Source organism: Amphiprion ocellaris, chromosome 8 (assembly GCF_022539595.1).
Source record: "Amphiprion ocellaris isolate individual 3 ecotype Okinawa chromosome 8, ASM2253959v1, whole genome shotgun sequence".
NCBI lineage: Eukaryota > Metazoa > Chordata > Actinopteri > Pomacentridae > Amphiprion > Amphiprion ocellaris.
This window is the reverse complement of record NC_072773.1, coordinates 35,145,036-35,172,937: the sequence shown is the minus strand read 5'-3', so window position 1 is coordinate 35,172,937 and position 27,902 is coordinate 35,145,036. Positions and strand designations below refer to the sequence as shown.

At 38.9% G+C, this 27,902-nt stretch overlaps 1 protein-coding gene and 1 long non-coding RNA gene across 2 annotated transcripts; one reads left to right on the top strand and one right to left on the bottom strand.

Moving 5' to 3' along the window:
- Positions 1 to 94: 94 nt before the first annotated feature.
- Positions 95 to 21,316, bottom strand: LOC129349510 (uncharacterized). The gene is made up of 3 exons (XR_008602544.1): positions 21,160 to 21,316; positions 5,772 to 5,878; positions 95 to 312 (listed from the first exon to the last, which is right to left on the bottom strand). It is a non-coding gene; the product is annotated as an uncharacterized LOC129349510 (long non-coding RNA).
- rimkla (ribosomal modification protein rimK-like family member A) lies at positions 4,032 to 27,902 on the top strand. Its single transcript, XM_023294708.3, has 5 exons — positions 4,032 to 4,836; positions 16,560 to 16,790; positions 18,917 to 19,003; positions 21,083 to 21,286; positions 25,454 to 27,902. Exons 1-5 carry the CDS (start codon positions 4,674 to 4,676, stop codon positions 25,963 to 25,965), a joined length of 1,197 nt encoding a protein of 398 aa, XP_023150476.2. The 5' UTR covers positions 4,032 to 4,673; the 3' UTR covers positions 25,966 to 27,902.

Sequence of the window (27,902 nt, the reverse complement as noted above, 5' to 3'; positions counted from 1 at the left end):
CACTAATGCTTGAACAGCTCTGGAGCCACATCTGGGTCAAGTGTGCTGGTTTGGTTTTGTTGTGAGGGGCAGTGATAGATGCATGTGATCTAAGCAGGGTTGAAGCAGTTTATTCTCATTTTCAAATCAAACTGTGCTGGTTCTGTGTTGTTAACATGACAAATGAGGGAGGCTGGGCTGCTGTGCGTAAAGAGGAATGTGTCTGCTGCGACGCCTTCCGCCCACTTTGCGCTGATTGGGCGGCAGCACCGGCTCTTCCCGGTTTGATCCTGTTGGCTCTCCGGCGTTGCAGTGCGTCGTGCTCAGAGGATGCTGCAAGAAGCAAACAAAAACCACAATGAACACACAGATGGCATGTAAAAGAACAAACATAACGACGACGTGTTACAAGCGAACGCTCAGATTTACCATTTTTATCAGGTTTAGTCCGTCCATCCCTGGAGGCGAAGGTTGAGGATAGTATGGAAATTATAGGGGCGGGGATGAGAGCTGAATCTTTGCATTCATTCTAAACGACTCAGAAAAAAAAACCAAAAGCACAATCCTCTTTTGTAATACCTTCAGCTAGGCTCTAATAACACAAACAGCCACACATAATAGTGACATACATATTTGCTTTCACAATAAAAGCGCTCTTAAATAACGGGTAATTGTTTAACATCTGTGTAAACATTCAGATTAGTTTGTTCATTTTACAGATACTTTGTGGCACTGACTTTATTTCTATGAACTTCCATGTGGTTTAATGGGAGAATTTACTGGTGAGTCACATGGATCTTTTTTTTTTTTTTTTGTCTCGCTGGTGGTTGCTGTGCAAGATGCAGTCTCGCGAGAACAACCTACCCGACCTGCCTGCAAATGAGAATTGCATCAGTTTGAAGACATTGCAGAAATAAAGCTGTTTGGAAGTTTGGTTTTATATTCAGCTGTATGAGCGTGTTCTGTGATTTTAATTTGATTATTACTGATTTAGAGCACATATTTTTTGACTTACAGATCCTTCATAAATACTTGAGCACTATGTGGAGTTAACAGAAAATGCACAGGGAGACGTAAGCAGCTGACACAGACTTTAATCCTGCAACCTGTCAAATTTGGCAGGGCTGCTTTTATATTCTGGTGTGTTTTCTGTAACTTTCATTTGATAAATAGTGATTTAGAGCACATATTTTTTGATCATCAGCAGAGGTTTGACATCCAGGAGTTACAGATCATTCATAGAAAACTGAGTTAAATAGAAACTTAGTTTAAATTCTGTTAATCTGAATGATATCTACATTTTAGAATTAAATAGGTGTTTCTGCAGAACGAGTGCATTGATGAAGGCTGGGTCTTAAAATTATAACTCTTAAAATGTCTGTGTATTGTATTGAAAGGTCGAATGGGTTGATTTAATGTATTGATCATACACAGAAAGATAGTCTGTGGCTATAACACACATTTTCAATACAGGACTACTGTCAGTATATGAACTGATGAAGGAGTGTGTTAGTGTTCAACAAATATGAGTCAAATCAGAGGGATCTCTGAGATTATAACGAACCATTTTCACATGAGGCCCTGATTTCAGCATCTTAGAGTCCGTCTGAGAATGCACAAGGAGACTTCATGCTGCCAAACACACCCTTGTCAGTGATGAATATTCACGATTCTGGATTGCAGCAACATCATCTACAAAATGATCCCAGATACCGTGCTCAAAAAACTGGACACTCTTTATAACTCAGTCATCCGCTTTGCCACTAACGCACCCTTCTACACTCACCACTGCAATGTCTATAAATTGGTGAGGTGCCCTTCCCTTTATACCTGGCAGCTTCACCACTGGTTTCAATTTGTTTACAAGTCAGTTCTGGGCAAGACATCTCCCTACCTATCTCCTCTTCTTTACCTCGCCCATAATTCATATCACACTAGGTCTAGTGAATACATCAAGCTCATCATTCCCAATACTTCTACTATTTTTGGCTGTAACTCCTTTCGCTTTGCAGCAGCTAATGACTGGAGCACCTTACAAAACACTCTCAAATTTTCAACTTTGACTCCAATCACCACCTTCAAAATTATGGCATTTGTGGTTGCTAGAATGCTACTGCAAAATTACGGTAAAACATTTTCTGCATTTATGGTAAAGAAATGTGTCGATATTGTTGATTTTAGGGTTAAATTCCATATTTTACTGTAAAAAAATAAGTTTTAACCTTTAAAAATTTGAAAATTTAGATGAAAACTCTATATAAAATAAAATTTGTGTAACTTATTTTAAATATTACAGCGTTTTTCCATCATCAGCACAACAGTTAGTGTTAAACATTAAATATATGTATTTTTTAGCAAAAATTGCAGTTAAAGCCCTCATATATTTCAAAGCATATGTCCTTTATTAACACAAAAGTGCATCAGTTTGATGGGTAACAAACTGCATTTTTAACATGACAATAAATGCAGAAATTGCCATGTTACTTGTTATAAATATTGCAGCATATTTCCATTACCACTACAACAATATGTACATTTAACTGGCAAAAACTGTATTCCTTTCGAGAATTAAATGCAAAAATTATAGTATTGTTCTACATATTACGGCATATTTCCATTAAAAACTGTGCAGGAGTTGGGAAATGCATTTTTTTCAAGAAAAAAAAAGTATAACACACACTTTTCTCCTGATTAACCTGTTTACAGTGATTCAGTGTTACATAAACTGCATCAAACTGTTTTGGAGTTTACAGATTTTTACTGTCATGGTTTGAGAGTTTTTCACTGTAAAATGTACAATTTTTTAAAAAACTGGCTTAGCCTATATATTTTCATTATCATAGAAAAAAACAGCAACAGACAGGCTTATTTTGTGCTAAGTATTACATGACCACACCTCAAAACCACTTTTTTTTTAAACTTTCTTCCACCAATAAAATGATTTCAAGACTATTTAAGGATTATCAAGGCCACTGTACTACAATTTTAATACACACTTTATCTAGGGCTCAGGGGGAGAATAATAAGGGGGGTTTACTCAGCTAATATTTGGGGATATTATTGTTATGAATTTTAAAGCCATAGTTCCCATAATGCTTTGGGAGACGAAAACAGGAAGCATTTATTATTTATTATAATAATAGTATTTATTTATACTTTAAATTACCACTGTTAAAAGTATGCCGAATTGGTTATTGTAAGTTACTGTTTGCAATACATACATGTATTTACATAACACTATCAATGAGTAAGTATTGTATTAAATATATTTTTAAAATGTGGTTATTCTCAGGCTAGTTCAGGGATTAGTTTTTCTTTTTTTCGTAAGATGATTTAAGGACATGGGTAATGAGATCCTCTTAAAGTGCAAGTCCCAGTGAATTTAAAAATGTGCCTATGAAGCCTGTGTGTTCAGACTTCCATCCTCTAATAATGAACTGCCGAACACACAAGGACAGAGAGGAAGGGAACGAGAAGTGGGTCAATCGCATAATTTCGCTCCGCTGTCACATTGAGGTGTTTTCCTCCTCAGTCGCACACAGTTCACCCTGGATGCTAAACAATGGCCACCGTCTCAATACAGAACATTTTTTTTTTTGCCATAAACGCCTCTCGGTTTGGGGAAAACGACACGGAAATAAAGAAAAAGAAAGTGAGGCTGGTTGTATCTTCGGTCTGCGATGACCTTGTTTCATTTCCTGCCACTTCGGCATGGAGACAGCGCCGTCGGTGTTCGCCAGACCTCCTCGCACCGTCTGGTCTGAACCGGTTCGGAAAAGTGCGCGGACCCGTGCGCATTGCAGACTTCTCGCAGCGTTTCTGTGCGCGCCCTCACCAGGCCCCGCCCCCAATCGGCAGTTTAACTCTTTTGTGATTGGCTAACGGGGTCGCGCCTCGCCCACTGCTTCCGCGTGTTGTTTGGGCAGAGAGGCGGTTGCCGGGCTGTGATTGGCCGACGCCCCTCAGAACCTTTGTTTTGGGGCAGGCCCCGATTTTTTTTATCTGTTCCTTACTGGTCGACGTGAGCGCGGACGAGTGTAGTTGTAAACGAGGCGCGTGCACTTTTCAGCACCAATACCTCGTGGATAGCAGCCAAACGCAGCACACACAGAGTAGCAGTGTTGTGGGTTAGCTTCACTTTATCGTGATAAACCGAGGACTTGGCGCTCAGTGATCACGGGAAAAAACAAAAAAACTTAACCCAGTGCCGAGGCGGAGAGCGGAAACACAGAGAGGCGCAGCTTGAGCTTTTTTTTCCCTTTTTTTTGTTCGCTCCGGCGGCAAGAGCTGCATTGAAAGAGACAAGTTTTGGTGCGGGTGATATTACCGTTATCTTCCCTTTTTTTCTGTGTCGAATTCGCTCGGTTCAGCTGAACTGGAGGACTAAATGGCTAGAGGCGACGGGAAAAAGAGGTGATTAAGAAGCTCGTTCGGTCCCTCGCCGGTTCGGTCCAGACAGCGGTTGAAGCACTGCGGTCGGTCGTGTTTTTAGCCACATCACAGCCCGCTCGCACCGCTAGCCGCCGAGCTCTTCATTGTGTGAGCATCTCGTGCTACTCCGCTGCCGCCCGAACCCCGGAGCCCGCGCGCTGCCCACCGCACACCTGCCGCCCCCACAGCTGCGGATTTTTTCTTCTCTTCCCCCCTCTTTTTTGTTTGAAGAACTTTCCAATCCAAAAAGAAAAGAAGAAAAAATGTGTTCTCGGGTTTGGTTCGTGACCGACCGGCGCATCCACCAGGAGTACCCACAAGTTCAGATCCTCCGGGCGCTGAAGGAGCGCTGCGCCGACGAGGATGTTGAATTCCGCTCCCTGCTCATGGATCAAATCGTGCTGACGATCAGCGAGGGGCAGTTAGGCAAGTATTGATCAAAGTTGTCGATGTGTGAGCGTAAAACTGTGCGAGCTAACGATGCAGTTTGGCTCGGGTGTGAGATCGATGGTGCGTTTACGTGCTCCGCAAAGTTAATGGCAGACCGGTCATTGTTTGGGGACCACACTGCCGTAAAGCGAGCGGTGGGTTAGCCCGGTCTGCTCTGCTAGCAAGGAAGCGAAGTGTGAGCACAGCCGTGACCGCCTAACCCACTTTCCAGCTTAGACTGCCTCCAGTGTGAAGGCAGCGATGACGCCTGATTTGATTTCGCTGAATACGTTGCAATTCAAACACTGTGGTGGATGATCAGATGTACACAAGCGACCGGAGATAGCTTTTTTAATAGCACAGGAACCCGGTAATTACAGAAACAGGCATTTATTAGTGGGATCAAGTCGAGCTCCTGTCATGTTGCTGCACATTGTGTTGACTCTGATGTTCAAGCTGCGGGTTTTATCAGAGAATCTCATATTTAAAGCAGGGTTTTTTTCATTTTAAGCAGCCTAGAGAACGAGAAACACAAGTTAACATGTTTCAGCCTGCCAGAAGAGTCGCAAATAGACTAGATCTGTTTGAGTAATCACTTAGATATTTTCCTTTTTGAGGTGTTAAGGGTAGTGATTTAACATAAGACACCCAAAGTAATGTTTACAATTCTTAATTGACTAACCAAGAAACCATAAACACATGATAGATAGATAGATAAATAGATAGATAGATAGATAGATAGATAGATAGATAGATAGATAGATAGATAGATAGATAGATAGATAGATACCAGAATCCTGTTAGTTTGAGGGTTCTGCACAGAATCAGATGTACATAGAATCTTCTGGAGCCACTCTCAGTTTGGTGGTCACTAATGCTTTAATAACTTTGGCTTGTTGGAAACCCTGTTGTAAATTTGTATGATCGCTTACTTTCATACTAGAGCGGGTTGTCCACTGATCGCAAGGTTGTCGGTTCGATCCCTTGCATGTCCTTCCCTGAAGTGTCCTTAGATGGATAGATAGACATTTTAAGCAGCCTAGAGAATGAGAAACACAAGTCAGCATGTTTCATTCTGCTAAAAGAATCGCAAACAGACTAGATCAGTTTGAGTAACCACTTAGATGTTTTCTTTTTGAGATGTTAAAGGTAGTGATTTAAAATAAGACACCTAAAGTAATGTTTACAATTCATAATTGACTAACCAAGAAACCATAAACACTCAGATAGATAGATAGAAAGATAGATAGATAGATAGATATTTTATTCATCCCCTTGGGGAAGCTCAAGGCATCACAGCAGCTCACACGTTACATTCAAGAAGGATAAGGAAATCAATGCGCATGAAGGTAGGCAAATCTTGCATCTGTCCAGCCACGACCTGTGTGTTATTCCTTGAAATCGCTCAAACGGTGCAATTGATTGTCAAACCTAAAATCAGCCACCCCCGTATCATCCTAATCTTTCTGCACATACTACCTCGTCTATCCCACCAACACTCATAATCCTCGATCAGTCTTCTGTTGTCGTTTCGCTCCAGAGTCATTACAGTGAAATGTTGTAATTTCGCAGTAATGACTCAGGAGGCCTCGCTAAAGTGATGGTAACAGTAGGAACTCTCAACAAATGGACACACATGGAATTTGTTAGGGTGGTGTGAAGTGAAGTGGTGGGGCAGTGCCACCAGATGAGAGGTGTGAAAGTCCCAATTAACACATAAATGGTGTAGGCTGACATTGGCAGAGGCTGAATAGACAGGAGAAAATGTACTGAAGTGGAATGAATAGAGGTGCGACTGGGCAGCGTGTTCCTTGCTGTCTGCGTGCCATTACTTTATACCACTGCATCGTACTGTACAGCTTAGTCATGGCAAAGCTTTACATGCAACATGGGGCCTCACATGCCAACAGATGGGCATTAAAGTGGAAAGCATGGCACTTAAGAACTGACATACATTTCGCATCCCATAGGACAGCCAAAAGGATATTTGTGAACATAAACGAAGCCTAGAATGGGTTATTTGTGGCATTTATACAGAATACCTATCACATTAAAACAACATTAAAGTGTATTTTTTGTTACTTGATCTAAAGAAGAGGCAGATCAGGATAAAGAGATCGTAGCAGCCAACACAGATATATAGGTAGACGGCTGTCTAGACCTGTCGCTTAGCAAGATACACATAAGCGTGGCAGTTAGCATGCACTATAATCCACTGCTGGCCCTAAGTCTGCATTCACTAAATGTCTTCTGAGCCTATTAACAGCCAGTGGACAGATTGTCTTTTGGCCACACAGGAAGCCACAGAGTGTACTCTCTGGCTGGGGTCTTGAGGTGCGTACTGGCCATGTGTGCACCTAGCATTAAGTGCAGCTTTTCTCTCGATGCGATTTGGCCACACTTGATTTGCATGTGGATTACAGAAACTCAGGTCATTTCCAATGCAAAATCAAAACAGGAATTGGCATCTTGGCTGCATAGTCTTTATCAAAACAAAGTTGCTTCTCTTTTCTAGCATGCAGACTATCTCAGTGTGGATATGCACAAAGATAACCAGAGGAAAGAAACAAGTTAAGTTAAATTAAACTTAAGGAAATACAGCTGTCATGACTGAGACGAGATCAGTTAGTGTAAACTATCCTAATCTTTTTTAACACTTCATAGACAAATGGTAGTTCACAGTCCTGTCAAGTGTGAACCACCATTGACAAATTGACCAAATTTACTATAAATAGTCACTTGTTTCGGTCATATCCAGCAGGAAAAACTATTAGTCAAATACAGATTTACGATAAATTATATTGTGGTAAGGGTATGAGTAATTTTAGACACAACTGTATGCTAAATCTGCCCAATCCTTTAAACTGTCTACATTATTGCATTGAAAGACAACAATAACTAATGATCAGCAGTGTTGATAGATTGGGGAGCTAAACTGTAGTGTTAGGCCTTGTTTCATCAGAAATTTTTGAATAAACATGACTTGCACTGGGATGGGGCAAGGAGGCAGACTCCTTGGCTTTAAAGGGGCAAGGAGGCAGACTCTTTAAAGAGGCAAGGACACAGTCAAGGGAGTTAAATCTAGATTTAGCTCCCTTGTGGATTCACACAAGGACAGCTGTGGAGATCACAGATGCATAGTTGTTGCTGTTATACTAGTTTCTACTCGAAGGACTCTGTTCTATACATGCACACTAGGCCATATTCCAGACATATACACTACTGTCCAGCATACACACTACAGCTCTGGTAGTCGCCACAGGGACTGTCTGTACTGACAGAAATTTTGAGCTGCATGCACAAGAGTTCATGCACAGACCCTGGCGAACCCTCGCATATTCATGGATGCAGAAACACTTGTTTTAGTTACCATTTACTGACTGTTAATGCAGTTAATTCTTATGTAAATATGACGAAATAGTAATTAAAATGTGAGGAATGATCAAATAAAACAGCAGCTTTTACAGCAGGTGTGTCAAACCAGTCCAGCCCTCAAAGTGTAAAAATTACAGAGAAGACATTAACTGCAGGTTGTAAATTTGTAAAGCTATAAATTTAAAATAATTTCCATGACAAGTTGTTTTGATCATAAAGTAAAATACTAGATTGCTCATTGTTCTTTTGTCATTTTGTGTCTCATTTTTGTCGTTTTGTCTCTTATTTTTGTAATATTTTGTCTTGTTTTTGTCTCAATTTTGTCATTTTGTGTCTCATTTTTGTATTATTTTGTCATGTTTCTGATGTTTTTTTGTCTATTATTGTCTGAATTTTGTCGTTTGTCTCATGTTTTTGTTGTTTTGTGTCTCATTTTCGGTGTTTTGTGTCTTATTTTTGTCCTTTTGTGTCTCATTTTTGTAATATTTTGTCTTGTTTTTTTTGTCTTTTTTTGTCTGACTTTTGTTGTTTTGATCATAAAGTAAATACATTTAGTAAATTTAGTCTCAAAATGAAGACATATGTAGCTCTGATAGCAGAACTTGTTCAAAGATCAGCCTTCCAAAACTAATAAAGCCACACCATCAACCAAAACCCCCAAAAAGTTCATGGATGCCTAGTATTTGTTTTAGGGAAGGTCAGAGTGCTATCACAGTCTTAAAACTGATAACACATTTACAGCTTGCTGTTTCAAAGGGCTTCTCCTTCTCTTGGCTCGTTTGTGTGTTCTCACATCAGGTTGAGGTCCATGTTTAACACTGAAGTTAATGGGTTCAACGTGTCCCTAGGAGGAGCGAGCTGTATGTGCACCCACACATGCACATCATTATGTTTTAATGACGAATGACGGCCCTTCACATATGACAGCTAAACCCAACATTCAGCTAGCTGGAGGCATTTCACATCCCATGATTGAATAGACTTAAGAGACCGGATATGAATTGATGTCACGATCCTTTTTGATCCCTGTGTTTGCCACTGGGCCCTCTTTTATCCCAAACATGATAAATGCAACACTTCTATGCCAGTGAAGATAGAACATTGAGGCAGGTTCACTATCTTAATTTACAATCTGATACAGATAGTACTGTGGCTTCATGGCAGTTCTTGTTTTGGCTGTTTGTGAAGCACAAACTCTAAACTTTATAAGAAATAAAGCTTTTACAGTAAAATAATGTTCCTGCTGAACTTGATTTGCATTTACAAGCTGTTATTAGTTGTTTTACATTGGTTAAATGAAGCTACATCATGTCAAAAATCCTTGATGACAGTAACAATGATGCTGCTCATGTTGCTTGCTAACACTTTGAGTTCTTTATTGCGCAAGACATTGTATAAATTTTTTGCCAATATATTTTACACTTTTAAATAATGAAGGGAGTTTAAAGTCTTTTTTGGGCTGTGACTTGATTGCACATGTTTTCTTCCACTAAAACTGGTGCTGCTGGCTAATTGTTTGTCAATTAGCCAGCAGCATCTCATTTGCAGCTTCTCACATACAGCTTGGAAAGGTCTATTTGCATTTTATTGGTGTTGCCAAAGAGGCTCACAGAAGTTGGTTTTTCCTCTAGATAAGAATGCAGCCTGCACTGAAGATAAAAAGCTAAACATAAGGAAGCACATTCATGTCACACACTAAGTTTAAAGACATAAAACAACAAAAATAAGACAAAACATTACAAAAATGAGACACAACATGACAAAAACGAGAAACAGAATGACAAAGAATGAGCAGAACGACGTGAAACACAACAAAAGAGACAACAAAACTGATAAAAAAGTAATAAAGCGACAAAAAGTAGACAAAAACAAGATAAAAAAATACACAAATGACACAAACAAGACAAGAAATGACAAAAAAATAGGCAAACAACACAAGCGAGACAAAAGAAGACAAAACAACAAAAACGACGAACAAAACAACGAATAAAGCAAAACACAAAATGACAAAAATAAGACAAAAAACATATGCCAAACAAAAAGGAAACACAAAATGACAAAAACATGAGACAAACAACAAAAGTCAGGCAAAAAAAGACAAAAAGCAACAAAAACAAGACAAAATGAGGCACAAAAAGACATTCAGCAATACAGTATTTTACTTTCTGATCAAAACAACTTGTCTAGAAATCATTTTAAATTTGTAGTTTTGCAAATTTACATATTTGCAAAAAAAATATTTTCGTCTGTGTATTTTTTAAACTTTACAAAGTCGTCCCGTGGGCTGGATTGGACCCTCTGCAGGGCCAGTTTTGGCCCACGGGCCGCATGTGTGACACCCCTGCTGTAGAGTTGATTCCTAGAATAGTATTAGAATGTAATTGACAGACATATCTTTTCATGCAAAATTTTATCTGTACTTAATGTTCAACCTTTCTTTTTTGCGTGTGTAATTTGCATAGCTGCAGCAGCCATAGAAAACAGTGTCTGCTCTATGATTGTTGCATTTTAAGCCTTCAAGCTTCATACTTTCTGGTACTGAATGATGTTGACGATAATTGTAAAAACTGGTGGGGGAACAGATGACCACAAACCCACAAATATTATTGGAAGAATCACGATGCATCTTCGTCTTCTACAGTGGTTTTTTTTTTCCACTCAAACCACATAAATGACACAGGCCACAAGAGAAGTAATGCTTTATTGGATAAGAAGGTTAGCACAAGTTGACTTGCCAGTGTTACCAGCCGCAGTATCAAATATTATTACATGCCAAAGGAACTTCAGATAAAATAGCAGTGATGTATTGTGTTGTTTGCAGCAGCTGAGACTAGATGAGGCAGAAATATTTCCTACATAACGTTGTGACAGATCTATAAAAATAACCACTGAGTAAGGCTCATGAACACGGTAAACTGACTGTCACTGTACCCAAGTAGTCTATCTTCAGTTCCCTACAAAATATACATGAGGCTGTGTTACATATGAGTATCATCATGCCAGATCTCATCCAAAATATGGCATTCAGTCATATTAAAAGACCTCCCAGCCCTAAACCAAGCACATAAAAGAGAACTCTCTAAATCAGGGGTGTCAAACTCATATTAGTTCAGGGGCCACATTCAGCCCAGTTTGATATCCAGTGGACCGGACCAGTAAAGTTCCAACATAATATTACCTTATAAATAGTGACAACTCAAAATTTTTTTTCTTTGTTTTAGTGCAAAAAAGTTCACATTAAAGGAATTGTCTTTTTTACAAAACATTGTGAACAACCTGAAATTTCTTAAGAAAAAATAAATTCAGTTTCAGCAATACTATGCCTCAGTTTATCATTTCCACATTACAACTTCCAGATCACAGAGTGTCTACAAAGGAACACAATATTTAGTCATCTGGAACTGAATGATGTAGTATTTTACTTTATGATCAAAATGACAAAAGTCAGAAAAAAATACAAGAACAAGATACAAAACGACAAAAAATGAGACAAACAGCACAAAACAAGACAAAAAAGAGACAAGAAGTTTGACAAAAAAGTTACAAAGCGCCAAAAAAAATGGACAAACAAGACAAAAAATGGCAAAAGGGAGAAACAAAATGACCAAAAAATACACAGATGCCACAAGCGAGACAAAAAAAACACACAAAACACCGAAAACGCTACACAAAACAATGAATCAAGCAAAACACAAAATGACAAATATAAGACAAAAAACACAAGTGAGACAAAAAGGAAGCACAAAACGACAAAAACGAGAAACAAAATGACAAAAACATGAGACAAACGACAAAAGTCAGACAAAAAAACTACCAAAAAAATGACAAAAACAAGACGAAATGTTACAAAAACGAGCCACAAAATGACAGAAGAACAATGAACAATCTACTATTTTACTTTATGATCAAAACAACTTGTCGAGGTCTAATGTCTTCTCAAATTTCTACATTTTGAGGGCCGGGTTAGACCCTCTGGCGGGCCGGTTTTGGCCTGCGGGCCTCATGTTTGACACCCCTGCATTATATCACAATTAATGTGGTAATGGGTTTGACCTCTTCAGTCTGAGAATTCTTCAGTGACAGTTTAATGCATTTGCTGAACTCCGGTTGCCAGATATTTTTGTCATCTCATCATACGTCTTGTTGGCCTCAGTAAGTTCTAGTGCTATAAAGTAGCTATACACAGCAATGCACAGGCCTGTGTGCTGAGTGAACAGAAGGGTTTTTTGCTTGGCCTCACAGTGGGCCTATGTATATGTTTTTGTTTGATGTGTGTTACTGAAGACAGATATGCAGATAGGCCATTGGAGGCATTGTTGGCCCAAACCAAACCAGGAGAAGGCGTGGGTTGACCTGCTGCCTCCTCAGGCTAATGTAGACAGGACATCCACAGTTGGCTGCATTCAGGTCTGGCAGGACCGACCAGCCAAACACTGCCGCAGCGTTTATCAGCCTGCTTTGTGACATTGCAGCGGCATGCATAGAATGCTTGTTATGCATGTTAGCTTTGTCAGGCAGATCGAAAATGGGACCCACCTATTTAGTCCGCCGAACAATGAAAACATTGCGATTTGTCATAAAAGAAAGAGAGAAATCCCGTCGTTTGTGACTATAAACACATCGCACCCTCTCTAAATTTAGACATTGCCTCATAACAACCTATGCTGAAATTGTCAAATGTTGGCATGGACAGGATTTCTGAACATTTGGTCACATGATGCATCGCACACGAACGCTTGCACAGATGAATAGGACTGATTCATCCAGCTGCCTCATTGGTCTCTGTTTGGTCCCCCTGGAGATGGAGACGAGCACTGTGAATACTGTCTGTCAAAAACCATGAGACCACATCCCCTGACACTTCCCACTGTAACACCACTCACAGCGCTCTCAGTTGCTACACAATCAGAGCAGTGTGTGAGAGCGCTGAATAGGGCTGGAGAGACAGTGAATCCTCCTGCTTCTGTACTGAGATTGTGAGGAGGGAGGAAAAAAGAAAGGGAGGGGTGGGGTCTTTTCATGGCTTCATACTCCTATTATCATGCGCCACATTTTCCCCCTCCCTTCCTCTGTGTTAGCTACAAGACATCCCTGACCTTTTCTGCCTGTCGCCTTTCTCCTGTTCTACCCCCGTTTACCTGTCTGTGCACACGCTGACCCTAAAGCAGGGGTGTCAAACTCATTTCAGTTCAGAGGCCACATTTAACCAGGACAATCATAACATAAATAAATAACCACAACTCCAATTTTTTCCTTTGTTTTAGTGCAAAAAAGTACATTCTCAAAATGTTCACATTTAAAGAATTAAATTTCCACAAAACATCATGAACAACATGAAATTTCTTCAGAAAATTAAGTTCAGTTTCAACAACATTCAGTCTCAGTTTATCATTTACACTTTACAGCTTCCAGATCACAGAGTGTCTACAAAGGAACACAACATTTAGTCACAGCTACCTGGAACTGAATGATATAGTATTTTACTTTTAAAAACACAAAAAACAACAAAAACAAGACAAAATGTTACAAAAATGAGACACAAACAACAAAAGCAAGAAACAAAATGACAAAAAATGAGACAAACAATGCAAAACGAAACCAAAAAGAGACAAAAAATTAGACAAAAAAGGTACAAAGCAACAAAAAAATGACAAAACGAGACAAAAAATGACAAAACCGTGAAACAAAACGATAAAATCGCTACACAAAAATAATGAATAATGCATCACACAAAACAACAAAAATGACAAACAAAACAACAAAAACGTGACACAAATGATAAAAATCAGACAAAGAAAGACAAAAAGCAACAAAAACAAGACAAAATATGAAAAAACGACAAACAAAATGACAAAAAATTTGACAAACGACACGAAACAAAACAAAAAAGAGAAAAAATTAGACAAAAAAGTTACAAAGCGACAAAAAAATGGACAAACGAGACAAAAAAATGACAAGCGAGAAACAAAACGACAAAATAGTAGACAAACGACACAAATTATATACAAAACGAATAAAGCAAAACACAAAATGACAAAAATGAGAAACAAATGATAAAAATCTGACAAAAAACAAGGCAAAATATTACAAAAATGAGACACAAAAAGACAAAACAGCAATGAGTAATATAATATTTTACTTCATGATCAAAACAACTTGTCATGGTCTAGAAATTATTTTAAATTTATAATTTTACTAATTTACAATCTGCAGTTAATGTCTTCTCTCTAATTTTTACACTTTGAGGGCCGGATTGGACCCTCTGGAGGGCCGGTTTTGACCCGCGGGCTGCATGTTTGACACTCCTGCTTTAAAAGAAACCTGTGCAGGACATGCATTATGTAGGGTTGGTGCACGGTGCATCTGCAGGCGCATCAATAGCTATCTAGCTGCTGTTATTATGTATACAGCAACCATCAAGCTTCTGTTGACCTCTGATGATCTCAGCCACAGCCATTATCGCTGCTGTGAGCCTGGAGACTCTAAGATGGCTGAAATTCATGTCACGGTGGAGGTGAAGTGCCGAACGCTGACAAATGTTTCTCCTCCCTTCTTTCCTGCACATAGTGTACATGTCCACACATACGCACAGATTCTGCCGTCTCTTAATCTGCTCGTCCTGATGAGCTGTTGGGTTGCATCACAGGCTCAGAAGTCTCACAGTCTGTCTCGGTTTCCTCTTGTCATGCAGGGTGACAAAGTAGCACCAGCCACCAGCGAAATGCTTCAGAATCTTGGTCCATGACAAGCGAATTTTCCATCTGTGTCAGAAGATGTAAAGCCAGTAATCTGTGTGGTTTCTAATTTATCCTGTTCTGCAGATTCACATAGCTGCAGATGGAGGAGGCTGTTGAATGTTGGGATTTGTCAAATTTGTAGCTTTTGTAGAAAAGTTGTTGTATTCCATTTTACACCAGCTTTATTCTCGCCATCATTCTATACAAGCTCCTCTTTGTAAACTCTCTCCTGTTTTCTGTGGCTTTTACATGCTGTGCTGAATTGAAATGGCTGATCAGTGACCTATTCAGATGTGCTCAGTTAGCCTATTGTGGTTACGTAGCTGGCATTTGCATAATAAAAGTGGTGTCAGGCTGAGACATTGAAAACCAATGTCGATTTGACTTTTGGTGAAGCAAAATACAGCTCAGGTTCTAGATCTATTAGATTACACTGATTTTTGCGTCTTTGTAATATTTTGTCTTGTTTTTGTTGCTTTTTGTCTTTTTTATAGTAAAATACTATAGTGTTCAATTCCAGATACCTGTGACTGAATGTTTTGTGCCTTTATAGACACTGTGATCTGTAAATTGTAATGTCTAAATGCTAAACTGAGGCATAATGTTGTTGAAATTGAACTTACTTTTGAATAGTGTTACTTTTTAACCGACAGCTGAGTAAGGAAAAGATGGTTTTTACCTCGCTGACATGTTTTAACCGCGGTCTTCCTCAGCGCGTCATCTGACGTGTGATGACGTGTTGTTTTTATCAGGTAACATAATCCATCTAGGAGCTTGCTTTTCTTAAGTAATTTCAGGTTCTTCTTAATGTTTTGTAGAAAGATAATTCCTTAAATGTGAATAGTTTCAGAATGTATTTTTTTGCACTAAAACAAAGGAAAAATTTGTTGTGGTTATTTATTGGTTATTATGCTGTGATTTTACTGGTCCGGTCCACTGGAGATCAAATTGGGCTGAATGTTGCCCCTGAACTAAGATGAGTTTGACACCCCTGGTATATAGCATCAGTATATCAGCAAGGATTTTTCTCTCTCTGTTAAAAAGGGCAACAATAATGCAGCACTGCAGAGGAGCTCTATATATGGCTATGGGCAGTATGTAAATGTTTGTATCAGCAGTCACTGCAGGTTCTATATTCATTGCTCAAAACCACCATCCTCGGAGCTGGCTGCCTCCGCCTGGTCCTGTAAACTGGCCAACTCCCAGTCTGAGCTGTGTGGTGACGACTGGAGCAGCGTCCACAAACAGTCTCCATAAGAGGAGTAAGCTTTTCCACCAGTACACGATGGTTCCAAATCTCACCAGAAGCTTTCACAATGTTTCCAGGCTTTAAATGTGACTTTCAGGATGTAATGGGAGTTCTAAATGACGCATTACTCTCTAACCTTGCAAGTAGAGAAGGCAAGCCAGATGCTGGTCGATAGCACTGGTTCCATGAGTGCCATACACTCACAAGAAACCAGTAAGATCTCTGCATCATGGCTGAGAACTGTATGCCATGTAGAATGTAATGGATATATATGACTTCACATTGTTAAAAAATTCAGGATTTTTGTCTAATGATGTTGGTTTCTCTTCCATTCCCCCATCGCCATCTCACACCTCCAGGTCTGCGAGTGGAGCAGGAACTGGTGACGTCTTACCCCCAGGTGGTGGTGGTGCGGGTCCCCACGCCATGGGTCCAGTCGGATAGTGACATCACTGTGCTGCGCCACCTGGAAAAGATGGGCTGTCGGCTGATCAACCGGCCCCAGGCCATACTCAACTGTGTCAACAAGTTCTGGACCTTTCAGGAACTAGCAGGCCATGGGGTGCCTCTTCCTGACACCTTCTCCTACGGTAAATCCTATTTCATGTTTTCCTTTCGTAGAGTGTTGATGTGATGATGCTGTTGTAACCAAGATGTCCAGTGCAGTGTAGTTTTTCATGACCATAACCAGCAAGTAATTCAATGAATGTGACATGAAATCACCCTTATTAACCCGTGTCATCCTGCGGATCAAATTGACCCATTTTAAAGTTTGAAAATTTGGAAAAAAAAAAAAAAATTCACAGTGAAAACTTCCACATTTTCAACATTTTTGGGAAATTTTTGAAAATTTTTTGGTTGAAAAAAGAAATGTTAAAAAAAAAGTTTCTTTCAGAACATTTGGAAAAAAATGAACCAAAATCCAGTGACATTCGCTGGATTTTGGTTAATTTTCTTCTGAATGTTCTTAACGAAAATATTAGAACTTTTACTGATTTAAATGGAATCACTTTAGATATTTTTAGGATTTTTTAAAAGATTTTTGTTCATTTTTTTGAAAATATTTTTAAAAATTTTAAATAATTTTTTCAATTTTTATTTCTTGTCAAATTTTTTTTTTTTTTTTTTTTTTTTAAAATAAAACTTTTAAGGGAAACTTTCAAGGAATTTTTGGAATTTTGTTCCTGAAGATTTTGCAAGTTTTTATAAATGTGGGGAATTTTTTGCTGAATTTTTGGATTTTTTTCAGACAAGGGAACAATATTTTTGGTGCCCGTAAATGAGGAAACAGGAGGGTTAACAAATAAGAACTTGTGTTGGACAATATTTGCCTGTTAACCAAGACTACATCTACAGACTACACTTCTTTGGAATTTTTACACTTTGAGGGCCGGATTGGACCTTCTGGAGGACCACTTTTGGCCCGCAGGTCGCATGTTGGACACTCCTGATCTACAGTCAAATAAGTAACTGCATAAACAGTAGAGCTGCTGTGTCAGGCATGTTGTTTTTTTATAAATTCAATCACATTAGTTGCATCACACACTGTAGCCCACGTGTCTGCATAAGACGGATTAATATGAATCAGTCAGACATCCACTACTCCCAATTACAGACATCCTCAGATCCTCATAGTCGTCCACTAAACCATCGGTTGTTCTAATTTTCACACTTTATCTGACACCTATTGCCTTTTTTTTCAACCTACTGTTAAGAAAGATGGGATTGTCAGATAAAAAATGTGTTTTTATTTGTTGCTGCTTTGTTGAGTTTATATGACGTAACAGGCTGACAACCGAGAGCACACATTTCTTTCTGTTTTTGCAAAAATCCCCAGCGCTGTGGTGTTTGTGAGAGCAGAAAAAAAGAAGGATACAAACAGGGAGAAAGAAAGAGGAGGGGGGTGTTTGGCCTACATTCCATCCGTTTCTCTGCACAGTAGGCCAGGCAATGCATGCAGAGCAGCTGGAGAGCTTATGTAACACCCCCGCGCCCCATCCCAAACCATGCCCCCTCATGATTTTTCAGAATAAAAGATGCCATTGCCTCCTTCCCTCTACCTAAACAGCTTATGACGCGTTCGGAAAACCACATTTGGTGTCCACTCCCCCCCCCTCCTCCTCCCCGCTCGCTGAAAACACGTGATTTAGTGCATCTGGAAAAAAGCCGTGTGACAGAGCAGCTCACATCTGTTCTCCTGACTGGATGCCAGATTAGGCCAGGCAGGAAGACAAAGACAGAGAGACAGTAACAGGTAACACTAACGCACAAGTGCAGAATGGTTGAGCGAGGGGAAATAAATTATTAACGCCTAATATTTTCTGTATTTTTTACACATTTCTAATTGTCTCTCAAGCCAAAGCAGAGGAAGCTGAAACACATCTGCTGCTACAAGCTGCCGCTATAAATCAATGTCAGATATGGTCAGCTGCTTCACATTAATGCATCGTTCAGTGACTCTTCTGTTCCAGTCTCATGAATCAAGCAGCAAGTATAAGCTCAGGACAACAACTCCTACAGCCTTGCTGTTTTCACTCACTTGTATTTCCATGGCAACATGCTACATTCTCTCTGTCTCCTCTGCTAAGTCATCTGTAATGTGTGAACCATGCTATCAAACACAGGACAGTTTTTAACATATATTTTACTGTGTGGGCGTGGCTGCATGTTTGTGTGTCTGCTTCTGTCTGTGTTTGTGTGCATGGGCATTTCCCAGGAGGGCACGACAACTTTCGTAAGATGATTGACGAGGCAGAGCCGCTCGGCTACCCAGTGGTGGTGAAGAACGCACGTGGCCACAGAGGTAAAAGCGTTTGTCTGTTACTTCAAGTCATATAATCTGTTTACCACACCACACTTCAAAAATCTGGACCCTGCAGGTCCCTAATGGGCATTCAGTCCACCCTTCTATGAAATTCATTGACAGAGTGTTAAATGATTAGGACTGTGGTGCTGCAAAAAACACAGAACAGAAGCTTGTGATGCCTGCAGGGTGGTTGATGGGTTAACCATTTCAGATTACAAACTGACCCCAGTTTCCTAATTTTGCCTGAATTCACAAGAAGCTCGTTTGAGAAGTTTGAGCCTTGCCATTAATGTTTGCTTCCAAGAAATCAGCCCCAGTTTGTGCTGACCCATTAACCCTTTCCTATTCATAGTTATGGACACTTGAGTGTCTCTACCATTGTTTGAAGGAATGATAATGGTCTTGGTTAGCAGAGGCTGCCATCACAGCACATTGTTAGGCAAAGCAGTTGGTGGCCAGCCACTAACTTGACCCTTTTTATGGAGTCCGGCGTCTCAAGGGATGCTTTCAGTCTCGCTGTGGTTGACCGTTGACACTGGCCGAAGTCCAGCTTGCCTTCCTTCTCATGAGCACATATGAAGGCAAAGACAAAGACTGGCTCAAAAATGTCTTCAATAATAGGTATTAATAAATATTTACTAGATCCATCATTTAAATTATGTGTCTCTCCATGGCCAACTGTTGGAATTTGAAATCTTGTGTATTTTAAGTGTATCTTCTCTTATGGAACTCTTACCCACCCCCCACCCCCATGCTCTCAAACAGAGTCTCGCTGATGGACAATAACCATTTTAATGTGCAATAACCATTTCATACTGAGCATTTTACTTGCATCAGACACTTTAACCCTCCTGTTATCTTCGTTTACGAGCACCAAAAAATATTGTTTCCTTGTCTGAAAAAAATCCCAAAATTCAGCTAAAAAATTCCCCAAATTTCTGAAAATTTGTAAAACCTTCAGGAAGAAAATTTCAATAATTCCTTCAATTTTTCCCTTAAAAGTTTTATTTTTTTTTAAAAAATCCCCCAAATTTGGCAAGAAAATTCTTGTAAATATTTTCAAAAAGTGAGTAAAAATCTTCCAAAAAAATCCTAAAAATATCTAAAGTGATTCCATATATATCAGTAAAACTTCTAATATTTTCTTCAAGAACATTCACATAAAAATCTTTTTAACATTTCTTTTTTTTCCACCAAAAATGTTCAAAGATTTCCCAAAAGTCTTTAAAATATGGACATCAGAAGTTTCACTGTGAAAATATATATTTTTTCCACATTTTCAAACTTTAAACTGGGTCAGTTTTGACCCGCAGGACGACATGAGAGTTAAAGCAGACGTTGCAGCTCATTGCACTATTCCACTTTTTAAAATACTTGTTCTCTTTACTTTTATATATATTTAATACTTGTTTTATACAGCTGTTTGTTGTTGGTTATACTAGGTTGTTTTTGGTTTTTTGGAAGGGCCAACAAAGTTTTGTTTCAGAAATGCAATGACAATAAATATCCTTGAATCCTACAAATAATAGACTAACACTAATGTCCACTGGTCTAAGTGAGTCACACTAGCACTGCTCCTTGGTTGTCTTGTTTTTGACTCACAAAGCACTACATCATGCCTGCCGCTGTCCATTTTCACGTCTTCATCAAGTTCCCAAGGGACTGCCTTGTCATTCTGTTTGGACTGCATGACGTGCAGACAAACAGCAATCACATGGTTTTCCCTGAAACCGGGATCAGAGGTCGTGACAATACGGAGACAGGGCCAGGCAGTGCTAATTAAAACAGACATCTTCTATCCTCTGTGAGAAGCAGTGGTGTAGCTGTTAACAAGACCATCCTGTCATTTCAATGAGAAATGGGAACTGACATGAGACTTGGTCAGCAGAACCAGCTACTCGTCAGCAAAACTTTAGGGAAGTTTTTCCACCTCGGCTAACATTTCGCAAAAGACAGCCCCTGCAAGAATGTTAAGATCATGTTAATATAAACACGCCCGTGTGTCATGACAGCCTGCAGAACAGCTCGTCTTTTGTTCCTTCCTTCATCTTTTGTCTACTTCCTTCCTTCTCTCAGGCAAGGCTGTGTTCCTGGCACGGGACAAACACCACCTGACAGATCTGTGCCACTTGATCCGCCATGATACCCCCTACCTGTTCCAGGAGTACGTCAAGGAGTCGCATGGCCGTGACGTGCGGGTGGTGCTGGTGGGCGGCCGTGTCATCGGCTCCATGCTGCGCTGCTCCACCGACGGTCGCATGCAGAGCAACTGCTCCCTGGGTAGGCAGATGAATCACACACGTTAAATTACTGAATATGCTCCTCCTTTTTATCCTGACACTTGACAACATTACTACACCAGAACAATTCCTGTTTGCAAGACTACACTGGAAAAAATGCCCCTCTCAAAATAAGAAAAAAAAAATTATTTTAAGGAATTTTTACCTTGAAATAAGTGAAAAAATTTGCCAATAGAACAAGTGAAAAATGGCTTGGTAAGATTTCTTGAACTAAGATCTGACATTTAGAATCTTGAGATCTTAAAATTAGCTGGGAAAACTTATTTTAAGCTATATTTTAGCAGGATTGTCAAGCTTAGGTGTCTTAAAATCAGCCAGATATGCTTAAAAAAAAAAAAAAAAAATAGTAGTTTTTCACTCAAAAATACATTTTCGCTTTCATGTTGCCTCCTAATTTGAGCTGTATTAACCCTCCTGCTGTCTTCATTTACGGGCACCAAAAAATATTGTTTCCTTGTCTGAAAAAAAAAAATCCAAAAATTCAGAAAAAAAAATTCCCCAAATCTCTGAAAATTTGCAAAACCTTCGGTAAAAAAGCTCCAATAATTCCTTAAAAGTTTCCCTTAAAAGTTTTATTTAAAAAAAAAAAAAAAAATCCCCCAAATGTGGCAAGAAAATTCTTGTAAATATTTTCAAAAAAATTTGTAGAAATCTTCCCAAAAAATCATAAAAATATCTAAAGTGATTACATATATATCAGTAAAACTTCTAATATTTTCTTTAAGAACATTCACAATATATTTTTGTGTGAATGTTCTTAAGAAACATTTTTAACATTTCTTTTTATCCCAGCAAAAAATGTTCAAAGATTTCCCAAAAATGTTGAAAATGTGGACATCAGAAGTTTCACTGAGAAAATCTATATTTTTCCCACATTTTCAAACTTTAAACCGGGTCAATTTTGACCCGCAGGACGACACAAGGGTTAAATTACTGAATATTCTCCTGCTTTTTCTCTTGACAACATTACTATACCAGAACAATTCCTCAATTTGCAAGAGTAGTCTATTTTTAATGTGGTAGTTTTTCATGTACTGATTATTTGGATAATTTAAGATCTGCCTGCAGTCCAACAGGGCAAAGTCTTAATGTTTTATTTATGGTCACATGACTAAATGGTCCTGCTGTTGAGGGAGAACAAAAGCTGTACTAGTTAAAAATGAAATTTACAAGTTTTTTTTTTTTTGACCATTTCCCAGGCTCCTTCCACAGCTATCCTTTGAGTAATTTTTTTGACTTGATTTTGCACTTGTGCCACATATAAAGGCCAAATGTCCAACTCCTGGGGTGTCAAACTCATCTTAGTTCAGGGACCACATTTGGCCCAATTTGATCTCAAGTGGGTCGGACCAGTAAAATCACAGCATAATAATCGATAAATAACCACAACCCAAAGTTTTTCCTTTGTTTTAGTGCAAAAATGTTCACATTTAAGGAATTATTTTTTTTTTATTATTATTTTTATTTTTACAAAACATTATGAACAACCTGAAATTTCTTAAGAAAAATAAGTTCAATTTCAAAAACATTATTCCTCAGTTTATCATTTACTCATTACAACTTCCAGATCACAAAAGCACAAAACATTCAGTCTCAGGTATCTGGAACTACTTTACAATCAAAATGACAAAAGTCAGACAAAAAAAGACAACAACAAAAACAAGACAAAATATTACAAAAACGAGACACAAAGCGACAAAAAAATGGACAAACGACACAAGTGAGACAAATAAAGACACGAAACTACAAAAATGAGACAAAAAACAACAAATAAAGGAAAACACAAAATGACAAAAACAAGACAAAAACACAAGGGGAAAAAACAAGACAAAAACAACAGAAACAAGACAACATTAAAAAAACGAGACACAAAATGACAAACGAGCAATCTAGTAATTTACTTTATGATCAAAACAACTTGTCATGGTCTAGAAATTATTTTAAATTTATACTTTTACAAATTTACAATCTGCAGTTAATGTCTTCTCTTTAATTTTTACACTTTACAAAGTCGTCAGGCGGGCCGGATTGGACCTTCTGGAGGGAGGCTTTTGACCTGCGGGCCGCATATTTGACACCAGTGTCCTACTCTAATTATTCTTGTATATGACGACAAAATAAATGCTCATAACATCTTTCCAAATTTACGTTATAATAAAAGTATAAGGCTCCATCTGCTCCATAAAACAGTTTTGGGGAAGTGTGGCAGATCAACAAGCTTGTCCTGACTCTACCCTGGAGACACCAAGTGGCACAGCGTTCCAGCTGATGAAACTGATTTTCAGTGTCAGAGCATGAGCAGCGTTAGCCAAGCTGAGGCTGTAATTCACTGTGACATATTTAGGACATCAGTCATCAGATTATTCTGCATTTATGTAACGATTCATGTTGAAACTTCCACTGACTCTAGGTGGATCTGAAGTGGTGGTTCATTCTGTTATTAAATATTGAAAACAGCAAAATTCTTTTTAAATATCTTCAATCATCCACATATATAAATAAATATGTTATGATTGCCTTTGATTCATAGACAATCATGACAATCATAGAGCAGACAGTTTTCTATGGCTGCTGCAGCAATGCAAATTACACACGCACGGGCTTATTCACAAAAAGGAACGGTTAAACATGAAAAGATATGTCTGTCAGTTACGTTCTAATACTGTTCTAGGAATAAAGTCCACAGCAGGAGTGTCAAACATGCGGCCCGTGGCCCAAAACCGGCCCTCCAGAAGGTCCAATCCGGCCCGCAGGACGACTTTGTAAAGTGTAAAAATTACACAGAAGATATTAAGTGCAAATTGCAAATTTTAAAATTATAAATTTGAAATAATTTGTAGACTAGTTGTTTTGATCATAAAGTGAAATACTGCATTGCTGAATGTTCTTTTGTCATTTTGTGTATTGTTTTGTCTTGTTTTTGTTGTTTTTTTGTCTGACTTTTGTCGTTTGTCTCATGTTTTTGTCGTTTTGTGTTTCTTTTTGTCTCGCTTGTGTTGTTTGGCTACTTTTTTTTGGTCTTTTTGTTTCCTTTTTTGTCATTTTTTGTCTCATTTGTGTCATTTGTGTAATTTTTTTGTCTTGTTTTTATCTATTTTTTGTCGCTTTATTACTTTATCAATTTTTTTCTCTTTTTTGTTTTGTTTCATGTCGTTCGTCTCATTTTTTGTCTTTTTGTGTCTCATTTTTGTCATATTTTGTCTTGTTTTTGTTGTTTTTTGTCTGACTTTTGTTGTTGTGATGGAAAATGCTAATGCTATATCATTCAGTTCCAGATACCTGTGACTAAATGTGTTGTTCGTTTGTAGACATTCTGTGATCTGGAAGTTGTAATGTGGAAATGATAAACTGAGGCATAATGTTGTTGAAATTTAATTTTTCTTAAGCCTTGTGTCGTCCTGCGGGTCAAAACTAACCCATTTTAAAGTTTGAAAATGTGGGGAAAAAAATATAGTTTCACAGTGAAGCTTCTGATGTCCACATTTTCAACATTGTTGGGAAATCTTTGAACATTTTTTTGTGGAAAAAAGAAATGTTAAAAATGTTCTTAAAGAAAATATTAGAAGTTTTACTAATATATATGTAATCACTTTAGATATTTTTAGGATTTTTTGGAAGATTTTTACTCATTTTTTGAAAATATTTACAAGAATTTTCTTGCTAAATTTGGGGAATTTAAAAAAAAAAAAAAAAACTTTTAAGGGAAATTTTTAAGGAATTATTGGAATTTTCTTCCTGAAGATTTTGCAAATTTCGAGAAATATGGGGAATTTTTAAGCTGATTTTTTGGAGTTTTTTCAGACAAGGAAACAATATTTTTTGATGCCCGTAAATGAAAACAACAGGAGGATTAAGACATTTCAGGTTGTTCTTCATGTTTTGTAAAAAGATAATTCCTTAAATGTGAACATTCTCAGAATGTACTTTTTTGCACTAAATCAAAGGAAAAATTAGGAGTTGTGGTTATGTATAGGTTATTATGCTGTGATTTTACTGGTCACCGGAGATCAAATTGCCTTTGATTCATAAAAGATTTTTCTAAACATCTGGATGAAAATCAAGATCTTCTCGTGCTCAGTCTTAGCTACATAAAGGAATCCCAGACATTGGTGGGTACTAACCAGCAGGATGTCTGTTTGATTGTCAGGTGGTGTGGGTATGATGTGCCCCCTTAGTGAGCAGGGCAAGCAGCTGGCCATAGAGGTGTCCAACATCCTCGGCATGGACGTGTGCGGCATTGACCTCCTGCAGCTCAACGACGGCTCCTTTGTGGTCTGCGAGGCCAACGCCAACGTTGGTTTCATCGCCTTCGACCAGGCCTGTGGCATGGACGTGGCTGGCATCGTCGCCGACTACGCCCTGTCCATGCTCCCCAGCCGCCTCACCCGCAAGATGTCCCTGCTGTCCGTCGTGTCGAGCACCAGCGAGACCAGCAGCGAGCCCGAGGTGTGCACCGTTTCGGCCAGCGGAGGCTCGCTGCCCGAGGCCGTCTGCAACATGAGCATGGGTTCCACCTCCAGTGAGAGCGACCCGGAGCTGGCCGAGCCCTCCCAGTCATCGCCCCGTCAGTCCGCAGTCCCCACTCTGCCCGGCCTCCCCGATCCAGCCTACAACTTCAACGCCCTCCTCGCCAATGAGATCAAGTTATTGACTGAGTGAGATCCAAGCCGCTTCATGCACACACAAACACGACAAATGCATATTTAAAACCACACACGCTCACCTGTACGGATGGCAACAAACATTCCTTTTAAAACACATATCAGTCCAAAAACTATCAATACATGAGATGTTAAAAAGGAGCAGAGAAAAACAGAACACACATACTGACACAAACACCAAAACATGAGCCTTCTCCTACTTCAAAAAAAAAACTAAAAGATCTGAGGCTGCTCCCCTGACTCTCCTCTCTTTGCACCTCTATTCCCAAACTACGAATCCCACTATCAGGATAGTGAGAGTGGGATACAATACATGAGATAATTGGCTTCTATTAGTTTCTATTTGCTATTCTTTGGGTGGGTGAATCCATACATCTGCCACGGAGTTATCCTCACTATAGCATTACTTTAAGTAGAATCTATGCTGTCATAGAAGAGGGTTTTCTGCTGAGACTATAGTCAGGTTTGGTGGATTGGAGGGGAAATGAAGTGTTTTAAAAGTTGTTGGGGAGAAGAATACACCTTCATGCTAGGCACATCATTCTGTCAGTCCCAGTGTAGCAACGGAACAGGATGGGAAACCGTCCTGCAGCAACTGGAGATGTACAAACTTAACAAGTAGCAGATCTGTTTTAGAGTCACACCCTGGAACATACAAATGAATCCATCACTCCATTTTTAATTTCACATTCCGAGAAAGTATGCTTGATTAGCCTTACCGGCGGCAGTAGTCTGATGCTTTTTAAAATTCACCATCAGATACCTAGCACTTTATAATGAACAGATGCATTTTTTTCTCACTCGGATGACATATTTAGGAACGACGAGACAGAGTGTGAAAGCCGCGTCTACACCTGCAAGCAAAATATACCTCAAAACAGTGACTTTTCACTGCCATACAATGACATAGATCTTCAGTACATATCAGCCTGGATCCTTGTGGTTTTCTAATGGCCCTCGACATGCCAGGTGTTCCTTCCCTTTATGTCTAGGAGCTGAAACAGTTGTATGTTATTGTTTGTTTCTTTTTTAGATTTTATGTAAATACTTAGGTAGCATACTAGTATCCAGCCGATGAAACTGGAACGACTGAAATAACTGCCAACATGGACATTTTCATAAGCTATTGTGGACAAAGTAGTTTGAGACTGAAATTTGGTGCTAACATTTCTGGATTTGGTTAGTGACATGATTTCTCAGTCATAATTATTTGTAGACTTCTATTGTTTTCACATCGTGTCTTTCTTTCTTTCTTTCCTTTTTGATAAAAAAAAAGTATCCAAACCCACTAAACATGTTGGCATGATGTACAAAAAATGGAAACTATATTTTTGCAGTCTTCTTGAATAGAATGTTACTTTTTCTTTCCTTAGAGATGAAAGGAGAACAAAAATCCAGGGATTTCAGCAGCCAAGACCTTATTGTTTACAGTTAGTGTTCCTCCTTTGAGTTCCTTCCTGCACACCTTCTGAGATAACTATCATAGTTGTAGGGTATGCTGGGGTTACTGCCATTCATCCAGAATAACTTACAGCTCTGATCAAAAGCACAAATGTAAACCCTAAACTGTTTTGCTGTGATGTTCGTGATTTTAGGCCTTTTTCTTTTGAACACAACTCAGGGAAGCAGCCTGGATCTCAGCCCTGACCCCCAAAGGCGTGACATATCCATCTGAGCTGGAGACATGTCAAAAAAAGCAAACATAACACATACCTACAAGCAGACAAAAATATACATAAACAACAACGAAAAAAAGGTTGTAAACTACAGTATAAGACAATGTGGTGTATACCATGGTTAACATGCACTTTTTTTCCTTGCTTGTTTTATATCGTTCCTTGTTTTCTTCCTAATTTATGGTATTTTTAAAGAGAAAAAAAGTGGTTTGTGTGCACTAATATTGTCTCAATAAAGTGAAACCGCTGTGAAGCTTGA

What these genes read in the sequence shown, in the direction of transcription:
- rimkla (XM_023294708.3), top strand. Translation starts at nt 4,674, where the DNA reads ATGTGTTCTCGGGTTTGGTTCGTGACCGACCGGCGCATCCACCAGGAG. An exon ending in TCCTGACACCTTCTCCTACG is followed by an intron (nt 16,791 to 18,916) that starts GTAAATCCTATT and finishes GGCATTTCCCAG; the next exon opens with GAGGGCACGACAACTTTCGT. An exon ending in GAACGCACGTGGCCACAGAG is followed by an intron (nt 19,004 to 21,082) that starts GTAAAAGCGTTT and finishes TCCTTCTCTCAG; the next exon opens with GCAAGGCTGTGTTCCTGGCA.